This window comes from Cetorhinus maximus, chromosome 20 (assembly GCF_964194155.1).
Source record: "Cetorhinus maximus chromosome 20, sCetMax3.hap1.1, whole genome shotgun sequence".
Taxonomy (NCBI): domain Eukaryota; kingdom Metazoa; phylum Chordata; class Chondrichthyes; order Lamniformes; family Cetorhinidae; genus Cetorhinus; species Cetorhinus maximus.
The window spans coordinates 20191888-20207575 of NC_135898.1; the positions used below are offsets into that span (position 1 = coordinate 20191888).

The 15688-nt window shown below is 43.8% G+C and overlaps 1 protein-coding gene across 2 annotated transcripts in view; it reads right to left on the reverse strand.

Moving 5' to 3' along the window:
* Positions 1-2867: 2867 nt before the first annotated feature.
* Positions 2868-15688, reverse strand: part of LOC144694915 (glycerol-3-phosphate acyltransferase 4) — a 45787-nt gene continuing 32966 nt past the window's right edge. For both annotated transcript variants that reach the window (XM_078565678.1, XM_078565677.1), the window contains 5 exons: positions 15402-15457; positions 11143-11228; positions 6031-6159; positions 5180-5259; positions 2868-3961 (listed from right to left, as the gene is read on the reverse strand). In XM_078565678.1, coding sequence (XP_078421804.1) covers positions 3853-3961; positions 5180-5259; positions 6031-6159; positions 11143-11228; positions 15402-15457 — 460 coding nt within the window. In that variant the 3' untranslated portion in view covers positions 2868-3852. The remainder of the gene's footprint in view (positions 3962-5179; positions 5260-6030; positions 6160-11142; positions 11229-15401; positions 15458-15688) is intronic.

Below are 15688 nucleotides of genomic sequence, written 5' to 3' on the forward strand. Positions count from 1 at the left end.
TACTACATATTCCAAGATCCAAGTAGCAAAAGAAAACACAGTAATCTGAACACGAACCCTTGGTGGACACCACTGTCCACCATCCTCCAGTCTGAAAAATAACCATTTACCATAACTCCCCGTTTTCTGTCCTTAAGCCAATCTTTTCTCCAATTTGACACTGACCTTCTCATTCCATGAGCCCCAGTTTTGTTAACCAGCTGACAGTGTGATACTATGTCAAACACTTTCCGAAAATCCATATACACAACATCCACCTAATTTCCTTCATCAACTGAATCAAAAAATTCAACTAGATGACAAGCACAATCTTCATTTTACAAAACCATGCAGCTTCTCCTTAATTCACACAAACCTCTCCAAGTGCTTGTTGGTTTTTTTTCCCTGATTAAGGATTTCAGTACCTGACCCACCACTGATGTTAGACTAATTGGCTTTGAGTTGCTAGAGCTGCCTTTACACCCTTTCTTAAGTAAGGATATCATATTTGTCACTCTCCTATCCTCTGGAGCCTCCCTCATATTGAGGGAAAATTGAAAGATTAAGGCAAGCATTTCCACTGTCCCCACCCTCACTTTGTTTAGCAACCTGGGATGCAAGCTAGCTGGACCACATGTCTTATCTACCCTAAGCATAGCCAGTCTTTCCAATACCCTACCTCCCTTTCAATTTCACACTATCTGTTGCTTCTACTATCTCCTCTTCTACTGGCATTTTGTCACATTTCTCCTCCTCAGTAAACATCGACATTAAGAAATGATTAAGTGTTCCAGCCTCGTCTTGCACCTCTAAGCACACATCACTTTTTTTGGACCCTCGTAGGGCCCACTCTTCCTCTTAAAGGCCAGTGGAAGATTTTTGGGTTCCCTTTTATGTTGAGCACCACTCCATTCTCATATTCTCCCCTCGCCATCCCTATAGAGATGTTCATCCCTACAGGGCTTTCCAACGCAAAGATGTTCCTCTGACATCTAAGTAACTCTTTTGGGCTGGCCATCTGGCCCACTAAACAGAAGAAATAAGAGTAGGCCATTCAGCCCATCGGGTCTGCTCTGCCATTGCATAAGGTCATGGCTGATCTGACTGTGGTCTCAACTCCACTTTCCTGCCTGCAATCCATAACCTGACCCCCTTGTCAATCAAAAATCTAACTCAGCCTTGAATATATTCAATGACCCAACATCCACTGCTCTCTGGGTAAGGGAGTTCCAAACACTAGCACCCCTCTGAAAGAAGAAATTCCTCCTCATCTCTGTCTTAAATGGGAGAACCCTCATTTTGATACTGTGCACCCTAATTCTAGATTCCCCCACGTGGGGAAACATCTTCTCAACATCCATCCTGTCAAATCCCCTCAGAATCTTCTATGTTTCAATAAGATCACCTCTCATTCTTCTAAACTCCAAGGAGCACAGGCCCAACCCGCTCAACCTTTCCTCATAAAACAAGCCCCTCATTTCAGGAATCTGCTGAGTGAATCTTCTCTGAACTGCTTCCAATGCATCTGTCTCTCTTTAAGTAGGGTGACCAAAACTGTACACAGTCCTCCAAGTGTGGTCTCACCAATGCCCTGTACAATTGTAGCAGACTTCCCTTTCATGCTCCATCCCCCTTGCAATAAAAGCCAATGTCCTGTTTGCCTTCCTAATTACTCGCTGTACCTTAATGCTAACTTTTTGTGAATCATGTACAAGGACACCTAGGTCCCACTTTACTGAAGCATTCTGAAGTCTCTCTCCATTTAAATAATATCGTTTTAAATAATATTCCTCCCGCCAAAGTGGAGAACCTCACATTTTCCCACATTACACTCCATCTGCCAAATGTTTGCCCACTCACTTTATCGAAATCCCTTTGCTGAGTCTTTGTATCCTCCTCACAACTTGCTTTCCAAAGTATCTTTGATCCATCAGCAAATTTGGCTACAATGCAGTTGGTCTCCACATCAAATTCAGGCGTACAGATGATAAATAGTTGTGGTCCCAGCACTAATCCCTACGAAACTCCACTAGTAGTAGTTTGCCATCCTGAAAATGACCCATTTATCCTGATTTTGTCTCCTATCAGTTCACCAGTTCTCTATCCGTGCTAGTGTATCACCCTCAACACCACGAACTCTTGTGCAGTAATCTTTTATGTGGCACCTTATTGAATTCCTTTAGAAATCTAAATACGCTACATCTACTGGTTCCCCTTCATCCACCCTGCTTGTTAAATCCTCAAAGGACTCTAATGAATTTGTCAAACACAATTTCTATTTCACAAAACCATGTTGAGTCTGCCTGATTGTATCACGGTTTTCTAAATGTCCAACTACTACCTCGTCAATAATGGATTCTAGCATTTTCCCAATGACAGATGTTAGGCTATAGTTTCCTGCCTTCTGTCTCCCTCCTTTCTTGAACAGAGGTGTTACATTTGCACTTTTTTCATTCTGCTACGACCTTCCCAGAATCTAGGGGATTTTGGAAGATAACAACGAATGCATTCATCTCTGCAGCCACTTCTTTTCAGACCCTAGGATGCAGGCCATCAGGACCAGAGGGCTTGTCAACCTCAAGTGCTATTAGTATTCCCAATACTTTTTCTCCAGTGATAGCGATTAAGTTCCCCCCTCCCTTTTTGCTTCATGATTTTCTACTACTCTTGGGATGCTTTTTGTGTCTGCTACTGTGAAGTTGGTACAAAAGCCTTGTTCAAAGCCTCTGCTACTTCCTTGTTTTCATTACACACAGTCCCTCCACTGCAAAGTTTGGCAAACACTAACTCTAGTCTCCATCGTGGGGCTTTCCTCCACCATGTACTGTGCTATTAATACGACGGACAAATCTAGCATTCCATAACAATTACAAGACACCACACTGAAATAATTGTAACCAAAAGTGATTTATTCTAGTCAGCCTCCTTCTGAAGCCATCCAATCGGGTTCACGCAATGTGACACTTGGAAGTGGTTGAAGACACACCAATAGAACTCAAGATTGTGAACTATTCCACATTAGCTTTGACCTGGAGATGAACAAGATCATTTCATCAAACTGGAATGAAAAGCGTTTCTTTTTTCTGAAGTAGACTCGGTTGTTCAGAGTAGGTTTTCAACAGAGGGATAACCCTTGAGGAACTGAACTGACAGGTGTTTGCAAGTGACCTTCCTCACTAGCCTTCACCCTGACAGTACACTTCAGTTAAAGCAAACTTAGGATGAGAAATGATGATCCTTCACGTCTGCTCAGGCGGCAGAATCTCTCCTCTCGTGGTTACAATGAAATGTTAGTCTACGCAATTTAAAAAAAAACAAAGCATGCAAGTACACATCTTAAAAACGGGGGTCGATATAAAATGAAGACACGTCAAAACATGCATCGTAGGGTCTCTGACAACACACCCGCCCTCTTTGAGTCAGTTTATTGTTCCAAAGGTTTTGTGCCTCTGCTTCTTCACAGCCTCCCTCCCCAAATAAAATGCTACAGACCCAATGAGCTAAAATAGACAGACTATGGCTAAGTGTCCCATTTGGTCTGGAAATGGGCTTGGTATAGCCCACACCAGCTGCACCACTCCTTTCCTCCTTGCGATCAGTCATGTACCATTCTTTATCCCTCATCCCAACAACTACTCGACACGTTTGCCATTTTGGTGAGACACTGTCCCATTTCCAGGTGCGGCTGGTTTGAGCCTCGACAGATTTCTTCCCGCGGTACCGACTTTTATATTCCTCAGCGAGAGAGAGAAACAAACAAAGTACTTGGACAAATTGGTGCCCTTCAGTTCATTTCAGGCCAGAAAAACAGCCTAAATTGTGTCTTTTCCACACGCTCATACTGGTAGTGCAACGGCTAGTCCCATGGAGAGTTCATGAACGGCTTCGGTCTTTATGGTTTCCCACTATCATCTTACTGTAGAGTTTCTGCTGCTCCTCTTTGTAGGTGTCCTTCACCTTTTGTCTCTTCAAGCCACCATCCCTGCAATGCACAGACACGCCAGGTTAAAGCCAGGTACTGTGCACGCTCTCGCTTTGAGAGTCCAGCAGCTTCCAAAATCTAACAAGCAGCAATGATGAAACAGATCATACACAGCTTGTACCTGGATTCCAACAGGAGCACTGGTCACAATTCCAACCATGATTTGCACTCCATCTCTCAAGCAGAACAATGTCCACTTCTTTTGTACACACTGCTGCTGCTGCTTCAGAACATGGCTTGGCAACATCAAACAGGAACCCAAAGCAAGGCCAACCACTCTCACTCAAAGAGTGCTGCTCTAGCTGTTCACCTCTCTCTCAATATTGGCAAACGTCATACGTTATAGCCGGTAAAAGCTGCAGCTATGACAAAGTGGTGCCCACTGTCATTTGCTGCCTTCAGGTCTCTCTCTACAGACTGTGCTGACATATAAACAGTGGGACTCCTGGCTTGGTACAGCCAAAAATCCTCACTGTAGATATACACGGTTAACATCAGATTCTGAACTTGGTCTATAACCAAATCTCTACCATAGTTCAGACAGGACCAAACAAAATTGCCCACTGAAGGTTTCCTGATGCCATTGGGTTTGCCCACAAGTGCCAGTGTTGTGACACAAGAGGTGTTTCCACCGCATCTGCCACCAGCAAATGAATGTTCTTGCAGTGCACAACCATTTTTATTAAACCCAGTGATAGAGAAAGCTTCTGTCTCGTACTAGGGGTATAGAGGTGAGGATTCAGCCCTCTGCTGGCACTGACTCCTCCACAGTTACACTAACATGACCTGAAGCATACAACTTCTTCTTTGCTGCCTCTGCCATGCAAGATCCATAACCATCAAACCCCAGGAGACTTCATTCGTCTCAGAGTAATCTGCCAGACAATGCACAAAATGGTCCTTCTTTTGTTGTAGGACTTCCGAAAGAGGTTGCGAAAAGACACCTGTTATTAAGGGCAGGGAACGTTAAGTAGTGGGACCTGCCAGCCTGTTAGACATCTTCTTGTATACTATAACACTTTGACAAATAACCTCGAAAATTCAATGTAATACACTTGGGTCACTCGGAACATGATCCCCTTTGGAGACCCTGATTGAATTAATTTTCTTTTTTAAAAGAGGCGTACAAAAGGTGTAGCCTCCCCTAAGGGGAGACATGACGAGGCCACTGTCAGTGCTGGATGCTCCTGGATCACACACTGGAAGAGATGTACTTACCACAGTAAATCTACAAGACCACCTTGCCGAGCAATCGCCGCTTTCACACGGTTCGCAAACTGTACGGCATCTTCATCTTCCTGTGCGACACAAAGAAAGCATTTCAGTCAGTGCTGTCCTACTGAGCCACTCACTGAGTGACGATACAATTGTTGCCTCATCTCTATCAACATCCCTGGGAACTTGCTGTGTGCAAATTGGCTGCTGTGCTTCCTACATTACAACAGTGAATACACTTTGTGAGTACTTCATTGGCTTTAAAGCACTTTGAGACATCCTGAGGTGGTGAAAGGAACTGTGGTGTGATATATAAATCTCGAATAGTACGCTAAAGGCAATGTATTTACGGTAGCATTAAAGTCTGTTCAACAGTCACAGTACACCTTTGCAGCAGAAGATGTCACATATAAACAACAGCGCTCTCTTCTGCCTACTCACGAGCCTTTTCCTCAGCCCATTCGCCTGCACTGAACTCCACAGACTCTTCATGCTCCTCTTGCTCCCCATATCGACAGTCGTGCACAAAGTCTAGTTTAATTTTACCACAGAAAGAGAAGAGGGGCCTGAAAATGTCAGTGGAACCCAGAACAGGTTGGTGGAGGAAGAGACGTGGCAAAGGGTGAGAGAGCCGCAACGCCTCTCGGCACTCACTATATCGGCTCACAGTTGAAGAATGGCCTCTTGATTCCCATATAATAACCCAGAACCTACAAGAGATGACTGAAGAGGAGGAGCACTAAAAGAAAACAAACTCTTATTTTTTTTTAAGAAGTTGGACTGTGTTCTACTCCCCAGGGTTCCCTCCCCGCCCATGTCTCCTTCCTCCACAGCCGCATGAAGCAACAGCTTACCTCGCGTGTCATTGGTGGTAGGTACCACACGCTGCAGACTATAGCCCAGCTCGTCATCATCCTCAGGAGGTAGTTCACCATCCCATACTTGCTGCTGTTCCAAAACGCTTCTCCAAATCGAGGATCGTACTGACAACAGGAAAAGGAGAACACAGGGTCCAAGTGACACTCTCAGGGACTGGGCAATGAGTTAAACAGGTCGGCCTATGGCCTTTCAAGCCTCAGCACAATTTAATCAAAATGAAAGGGATGGAAGTCTCCTAAAAAACAGGAGCTGGAGTAGGCTAAAATCACATCTGCAAAGGAGCGGAAACATCAACTCTCTGGGTCCCATTTGGAGAGGGGAATCTACTGGAAGAATATTGTCACCTCATGGGTGCAATAAATAGCTACACAAATCTCACCTTTTCTATGAGATTGTCGAGGCACAAGATCTTGAACCAAAAGGAGCAATCCAGAAATAATCTTGCTGTCCTCTATTCCTTCCAAAGTCCTGTATTTCTGTCTGCTTCAAATGTTTATACACGCTTCCCTTACAAGATCTCAACCACTCTCCATGACAGTGTGTTCTGTGCCCCCAACAATCCTGAAGGGGTTTTGTCCTATCATGCCTCCTCATTTTCATACGAACATACCAATTAGGAACAGGAGTAGGCCACTCAGCCCCTCGAGCCTGCTCCCCCATTCAATAAGATCATGGCTGATCTGATTGTAACCTCAACTCCACACTCCTGCCTACCCCCGATAACCTTTCACCCTCTTGCTTATCAAGAATCTATCTCACTCTGCCTTAAAAATACTCAAAGACTCTGCTTCCACTGCCTTTTCAGGAAGAGAGACTCACGACCCTCAGAGAAACAAATTCTCTGCATCCCTGTCCTGAATGGGCAAAACCCCTTATTTTTAAACAGTGATCCTGGTTCTAGATTCTCCCACAAGAGGAAACATCCTCTTCATATCCACCCTGTCATGACCCCTCAGGATCTTACATGTTTGAATTAAGTCATAGAGGTCTATAGCACAGAAAGAGGCCCTTAGGCCCATCGAGTCTGCACCGGTCAATCAAGTACCTCACTATTCTAATCCCATTTTCCAGCACTAGGCCCATAGCCTTGTATGCCATGGCATCGCAAGTGCACATCCAAATACTTCTTAAATGTTATGAGGGTTTCTGCCTCTACCACCCTTTCAGGCAGTGAATTCCAGATTCCCACCATCCTCTGGGTGAAAAAATTCTTCCTCACATCCCCTCTAAACCTCCTGCCCCTTACCTTAAATCAATGCCCCCTGGTTATTGATCCCTCCACCAAGGGGAAAAGTTCCTTCCTGTCTACCCCATCCATGCCTCTCATAATTTTGTACACCTCAATCATGTGCCCCCCTCAATCTCCTCTGCTCCAGGGAAAATAACCCCAGTCTATCCAATCTCTCCTCATAACTAAAACTCTCCAGCCCAGGCAACATCCTGGTAAATCTCCTCAGCACTCTCTCTAGTGCAATCACATCCTTCCTATAATGTGTATTGCACGCAATACTCTAGCTGTGGCCTAACCAGCATTTTATACAGTTCCAGCATAACCTCCCTGCTCTTATATTCTATGCCTCAACTAATAAAAGCAAGTATCCCATATGCCTTCTTAACCACCTTATCTACCTGTCCCGCTACCTTAAGGGGCCGATGGACATGCACATCAAGGTCCCTCTAATCCTCGGTACTTCCCAGGGTCCTACCATTCGTCGTGTATTCCCGTGCCTTGTTTGTCCTGCCCAAGTGCATCACCTCACACTTATAGTCGTCTCTTATTCTTCCAAACTCCAGCGGATACAAGCCCAGCTTGTCCAACCTTTCCTCATAAGACAACGCACCCATTCCCGGTATTAATTTAGTAAACCTTCTCTGAACTGCTCCCAATGCATTTACATCCTTCCTCAAATAAGGAGACCAATACTGTACACAGTACTCCAGATGTGGTCTCACCAATGCTGTATGTAGCTGAAGCGTAACCTCCCTACTTTTGTAATCAATTCCCCTCACAATAAACGATAACATTCTATCAGCTTTCCTAATTACTTGCAGTGCCCGCATACTAACCTATTGCAATTCATGCACTAGGACACCTAGATCCCTCTGTATTTCAGAGCTCTGTAATCTCTCGCCATTTAGGTAATATGCTTCTTTATTATTTTTCCAGCCAACATGGACAATTTCACATTTTCCCACAATATCTTCCATCTGCCAGACTTTGTCCACCCATTTAACCTATTTATATCCCTTTGTAGTCTCATGTCCTCTTCACATCTTACTTTCCTATCTATCTTTGTGTCATCAGCAAATTTAGCAACCCTACCATCAGTCCCTTCATCTAAGTCATTTATATAAATTGTAAACAGTTGAGGTCCCAGCACTGATCCCTGTGGCACACCACTTGTTAAGTCTTGCCAACCTGAAAAAGACCCATTTATGCCTACTCTGCTTCTGGTTAGCTAGCCAATCTTCCATCCATGCCAATATGTTACCCCCTACACCATCAGCTTTTATTTTTTGCAATAACCTTTGATGTGGCACTTTATCAAATGCCTTCTGGAAATCCAAGTACAGTACATCCACCGGTTCCCCTTTATCCACAGCATATGTTACTTCCTCAAAGAACTCCAATAAGGGTTAAACATGATTTCCCTTTCACAAAACCATGTTGACTCTGCCTGATTACCTTGAATTTATCGAAGTGCCCTGCTATAACGTCTTTAATAATAGCTTCTAACATTTTCTCTTTGACAGATGTTAAGCTAACTGGCCTGTAGTTTCCTGCTTCTAGTATCCCTCCCTTTTTGAATGAAGGAGTTACATTCTCCACTTTCCAATCTAATGGAACCTTTCTTGAATCTAGGGAATTTTGGAAAATTAAAAATAACACATCAACTATCTCCCTAGCCACTTCTTTCAAGACTCTAGGATGAAGTCCATCAGGACCTGGGGACCTGTCAACCGCAGCTCGAACAATTTGCCTGGTGATTGTAATTTTCCTGAGTTCCTCCCTCCCTTCCATTAGCTGATTTACAACTACTTCTGGGATGTTACTTGTATCCTCTAGAGTGAAGACCAATGCAAAATACCTGTTCAACTGGCATCTCCTTATTTTCCATTATTAATTCCCCAGACTCACTTTCTATAGGACCAACACTCACTTTGTTAACTCTTTTCTTTTTCTTACTCTTTGTCTTTATATTTCTAGCTAGATTTCTCTCGTACTTTAATTTTTCCTTCCTTATAAATCTTTTAGTCATTCTTTGCTGTTTTTTCTATTCTGTCCAACCTTCTGGCCTGCCACCCATCTTTGTTCAATTATATGCTTTTTCTTTAAGTTTGATACTACCTTTAACTTTTTTAGTTAACCACGGATGGTGGGTCCTCCCCTTGGAACTTTTCTTTCTAATTGGAATGTTAATCTATTCTGTGTATTGTGAAATATGCCCTTAAATGTCTGCCACTGCATCTCTATGGGCCTATCCCTTAACCTAATATGCCTGTTCATTTTAGCTAGCTCTGCTTTCATGCCCCTATAATTGCCCTTATTTAAGTTTAAAATACTAGTCTTAGACCTACTCTTCCCTCCCTCAAACTGAATGTAAAACTCAAATCATATAATTAATGCTGCTACCTACCTACAATTTAAAATGGATAACCCCATCATCAGTGACTCTCTAACTGCCAGTTGCAACTCAACCCCATCAGAAGATGCTCATAACTTAAAATAAAACATAACTCCAGTGGGAATAATCCCAGGATGTCATTTTCACGATTTGGATGTCAGATTGGCGGGGGTGGGGTTGTTTGTCCACATTTTCAGGGACATGCTGGACCATGTGGTTATTGCAATAAAATGCTCCCTCTGCTGCTGATGGCCCACTGTACCTCATGGATGCCTAGTTTTGAGTTGCTAGATATATTTGGAATTCATCCCATTGAGCATAGTGATAGTGTCACAGTGTGAGGATGAGACACCGTCTCCAGAAGGACTGTGCGGTGGCCACTCCTATCAATAATATTGTGAATATGTGCATCTGGGACAGATAAATTGGTGAGGACGAGGTCAAGTAGGTTTTTCCCTTGTGTTGGTTCTCTCAACACTTGCCGCAGGCCCAGTTTGGAAGGTAAGTCCTTCAGGAGTTAGCCTTTTTGGGCATGAGTGTGACTACTAAGCCACTGCTGGTGCTGGACTTTGAAGCCTTTGAATCAGAGTACAGACCACAAACACTAATCTAAGCATGCTTTAAGCATTGGCTTGTACAAGCCTGGATGAGTACAGCTCCAAAAACACTCAAGAAGCTCGAAGGCATCCAGGACAAAGCAGTCCGCTTGATTGGCACCCCATCCACTAACATTCACTCCCTCCACCACCGACACACAGTGGCAGCAGTGTGTTCCATCTACAAGATGCACTGCAGGAACTCACCAAGGCTCCTTTGACAGCACCTTCCAAACCCACGACCACTACCACCTAGAAGGACAGCAGACAGATGGGAACACCACCACCTGGAAGTTCCCCTCCAAGTCACTCACCATCCTGACTTGAAAATATATCACCATTCCTTCACTGTCACTGGAGCAATTTCCTGGAACTCTCTCCCTAACAGCACTGTGTGTGTACCTACACCACCAGGGACTGCAACGGTTTGAGAAGGCAGCTCACCACCACCTTCTCAAGGGCAGTTAGGGATCAGCAATAAATGCTGGCCTAGCCAGCAACGCCCACATCTCGAGAATGAATTTTTAAAAAGCCTTTCCTCATTACTGCTGCACTCTCTGCCCTACTGATAAAACCCAAAATGATTGTGGATTTTTGTATGGCTTTACCTAGCTGCACTCCCAATTTCAGGGAATTATGTATTTTAATCCCATAAAGTAAAGCTCCTGATAGGAGAGGGGAAACATTGCACTCCTGCAGAGTGTATCATACACTGACAAGGTAATGATGATAAGGTGTCTTGCTCAGAAACTCTACAAAGCCCAAAGGATACCCAAAGGACTTAGAAACCAAGAATGACTCCAGATCTTAACGATGGTGTCGCTCACCATTGACGCGCCCAGATACATGTTGAAATTAGGCTTACCTTGATGGCGACTGGGTAGACAGTAGCTCCAATTTCAAAGCTTCCCTTCTTAAACATCATTACGGAGGTATTATTGATACACGTTCCTGCAGAGACGGACACAGTCAGGCACCATTTAAGCAGAATTTGGGATTTTCCACAAATTAGAGAAGACCCAACAAGTTCATCTTTTATATCTCCATTACTCTGTCTAGCTACCTCCTGAAAGGCTCGGCATGCTGACTGCTTTCACTGCTCGACATTGAAGAGTGTACCAGATATATTGTGAAGCAATACTCCCTGATGCACAGGAGCTTTTCTTTGCCCTCCGGGTGTGACCATGCTCCAGGTTCAATTCTATTTTTCACTTAGTATATACTTCATTTTAAGGAAGAAGAGTCACGGTTTTAAAGCTCTCTGCCGCAAATTATCATATGTTTAAGTTCATCGCAATCTTAATTAAGTTCACTGAGGTTTCATGTGTGAAAGCGTTTTAAAGACAAATAGATGCCATGATGGAAAATGCCTGCGTACCAGATGGACGTGCTTCCAAATGCTCCTTTCTGCCCTTCACTACTTTTTAACATCATCTTCTGAAGGGAATGTTGCCCACTGAAGGTTTCTCCTGCTTCAATTACATCTCCTGCTTAAAGCTACATTTTCTCCAAACAGGCTACATCTGAGCAGAGGGTCCTAATGTTACATTAGAAATAGGGAAGGGACAAGGTGGGTAAATGGGGGAAAATAAAACCAATCTGAATCAGCTGATGGATGGGGTAATATTCAAATCCTCCAATGATTCACCACCACCTTAATTGGCTCTGTACTTAGAAAACAATCTCTAACATAGTACCATAAAATCATACAGTGCAGAAGGAGGCATTCAGCCCATTGTGCCTGTGCTAGCTCTCAGAGCTATTATAATAGTCCCACTTCTGCTCTTTCCCTAGAGCACTACAAACTCTTCCTTTTTTAAGTTTATATTCAAATCCCTTTTGAAAGTTATTATCGAACCTGCATCCATCACCCTTTCATGCAGTGCATTCCTAATTGTAACAGTGATTTATTTGTTTAGAAAAAAACTTTGCTTCTTTTGCATGGCCTCTAGTGATTGATTCCCAGTAGAAACGGTTTCTCCCTGTCCACTCTATCAATACCCCAGAATGAACACCTCTATTAAATCACTCTTCCAGATTCTCTGTTCCAAGGAGAACAAACCCAGCTTCTCCAATCTCTCCTCGTAACTGAATTCCCTCGAGTTTGGAGTTACTTGCATCTTTTTTTGGACTCTTGAGCTTTGCTCTCGTCCCTTCCCTTTCTCCATTTCTATCTGAACCTTCCCCCTCCCCCAACCAATTTTGATTTAAAAGTTCTTTCTGCAGCCCTATTTGTCCTCTCAGCTTTGACTTTGATCCCAGTAGGGTTCAAGTACAGCCCCTCATAGCGACAGTCTTTCAGCCACACATTCACCTTCCTGATCAGTCTGTCTGGGTGACAACAGGGAATACTAACAGGTTAGAAAAGAAGTCAAGAAAAAAGCAACAACTGGAAAGGTATGGGTCATTCACATAATGAAATAATCAAAGAATATAAAAAGAAATAGTAAAGTCTTATATGGACGTGCAAATAAAAATCAGGGTAGGGATGAGGGGAGGGAGCATAGAATGGCCTGCTTCTGTGTTGGAAACTCAATGAGTTCTATGCTAGTGGCAGACTGCTTCCTGTAGTCAGGGGGCGTGGGGACTTTAGGTACAAAATTAAATGCAAGAGATTTCGGAAAGAGGAAAAGAAACTTCTTTCCGAAGAGAGTTGAGGGGCTGTGGAATTCACTTCCACAGTCAGTGGCCAACATAGAGACTATATCCGCATTTACGATTGCAGTGATAGACAAATGAAGAAACATGGGATCAAGGTGGCCTTCAGGCTATTTGCTCTTGTGTTGGGCAAACACCCACATGGACTGGTGGGCAAACCACCCCTTCCTGCACTCTAATTTCAGCAGATCTCAATCCCATTCCTAGCGTGTGCTAAGTTAGTGGCATTCATGGCAGCACTGTGCTGCATTTATTCAGGGTTAGAGTCAGGAGATAAAGTCACCTGAGGGGTTCCTGCTCTTGACCACTGCCTATTGGAAAGCATACGTTGAGACTCTGAGTCCTGTGTCCAGCTGTGACACTCACTTCACTCCAATACCCTGAAGCCACTAAACCTCCGGCTCTCAAGTTAAAGTGGCCACTCGTATGAGGCACGGGAGATACCCGAGCCAGTGAGGAACTGCACATCAGCATTCTGCTGAAGGAAAGGAAAGAGAAAACTGGAGACTATAGGGGCAAGGAAGAAAATCACAAATTTACAATTGAGAAATGGAGGGCAGCACTCTCTAGTTGCATTGTCACACTCTCAGGAGAACTGGTGATCATAGATATTAAATGTTTTTCAGTGGAAAATTCCCAGCACAACCAAAGTGCATCTGTGAGATCTCCCCAGATGGCTGCAGTCTGGTTAAAGAAAACGGCATTACAAGTTGGTTATAGAACCTTGTGATGTGACAGCTGTGAATTGGCACCTGCCTTATAGAGCTGAGGCAGCAAAGCTTCACTGTGCCATCTGGGCATTATCCATCGTCCAGAGGGTATGAGTACAGGTTTGGCACATGTGCACTCTTTATTCCCCACACAATCAATGTTGAGAGACATGCAAAAGGTACAAGCATGCACGGAAAGTACTGAATTCAGCTCATGCACCTGCCTCATCTGGAATAAAAGTGCTGCTGAAACTTGCTGTTGACACATGTAATCTCACATTTATATTAGTCAGGTTTCCATTTTAAGCTGAACAGATGTGTCAGTACTGTTCATTTCAAAACAAAGCTCATCACAAGACAGTTGTGTAGGAAACACTTCCTGCAGGAAATAGCATCGTAATGAAGACAGCTACTTTCATCTCCAAACAACTTTTTCCTTGTGTATAGAGGCCCTTTTGCTTTCTCATTCTTCATGAGACAACACGGGCATTAAGCCTCGAGAGGCTGCTGCATAATGAACAGCATCACAGCTGAATCAGTGTGAGCCAAACCCAATGGTGACTGGCCTTTCCAGCAGGGTGCTCAATGGATACTAATCACAGAACAGATACAGCACAGAAGACAACCACTCAGCCCACTGTATCTGTGCTGGCTCCCTGCAGGGGCAATTCACCAAAAGCCATTCTCTCGCCTTTTCCCCGGAGTCCTGCACCTTTCCAGATCATTATCCAATTCCCTCTTGAAAGCCTCAATTAAACCCGCCTCCACCACACTCTCAGGCAGTGCAGTCCAGATCCTAACCACTCGATGTGTTAAAGAGTTTCTCCTCATGTCGCCATTGATTCTTTTACCAATTACCTTAAATCTGTGCCCCCTGGTTCTCGATCCTTCTGCCAATGGGGACCGTTTCCTTTCTATCTACTCTGACCAGACCCCTCATGATTTTGAACACCTCGATCAAATCTCCTCTCAACCTTCTCTTCTCCAAGGAAAACAGTCCCAGCTTCTCCAATCTCTCTCTGTAACTGAAGTTCCTCATCCCTGGAACCATTCTGTGAATCTTTTCTGCACTCTCTCTAATGCCTTCACATCCTTCCTAAAGTGTGGCGGCCAGAACTGGACACAAGTTGAGACTGAACCAATGTTCTACACAAGTTTAACGTAATATCCTTGCTTTTGTACTCTTTGCTCCTATGAATAAAACCAAGGATACTGTATGCTTTATTAACCGTGCTTTCAACCGGTCCTGCCATCTTCATTGACTAATGCACATATACACCCATGTCCCTCTGCTCCTGCACCCCCTTTAGAATTGCACCCTTTATTTTATATTGTCTCTCCACGTTCTGCTTACCAAAATGTATCACTTCACACTTATCTGCTTTAAATTTCATTTGTCACTTGCCTGCCAACCTATCTACATCCTTTTGAAGTTCTACACTATCCTTCTGACAGATCACAATACTTCTAAGTTTTGTATTGAGTCAGGGTCTTCATACCTCCGTGCTGCTCAAGCTGAACTGCTCTTAGCATTGAATAGGAATCAAGTCTGGGGCCTTTTGCCCTCTGTAGCTCAGTTACATACTTCCCTTACCAACTGAGGCATCCAAGGAGTCTATCAGTTTACTTTGAAGGTCTTTCATTGCCTATCTAACAATGATTCTGTTTTCAGTGATGCCCATACCATGCCAGCTGCTACCTGGCGGACTGCAGAGAGATCATTTACTCCCAAACTATTCAATGCCCAGGCACTTACCTTCAGGGAAAATCAAAATCGGAAGCTTAGCCTGGTCTCTTACATGTTCACTCAACCTAAAAAGATCAAAAAGAGCAGAGTGAGCCTTTCCAAGTCCTATAACACATGTTCAGATGTAGAACTCGTCTTGGCTTTCTGAGGTGCCCTTTTAAGAATTTTTAACAATTAATTCTTGGGATGTGGGCTTTACTGGCAATGCCAGCATTTGGTGCCCATCCCTAATTGCCCCTTGAGAAGGTGATGGTGAGTTGCCTTCTTGAACCGCTGCAGTCCATGTGGTGTAGGTA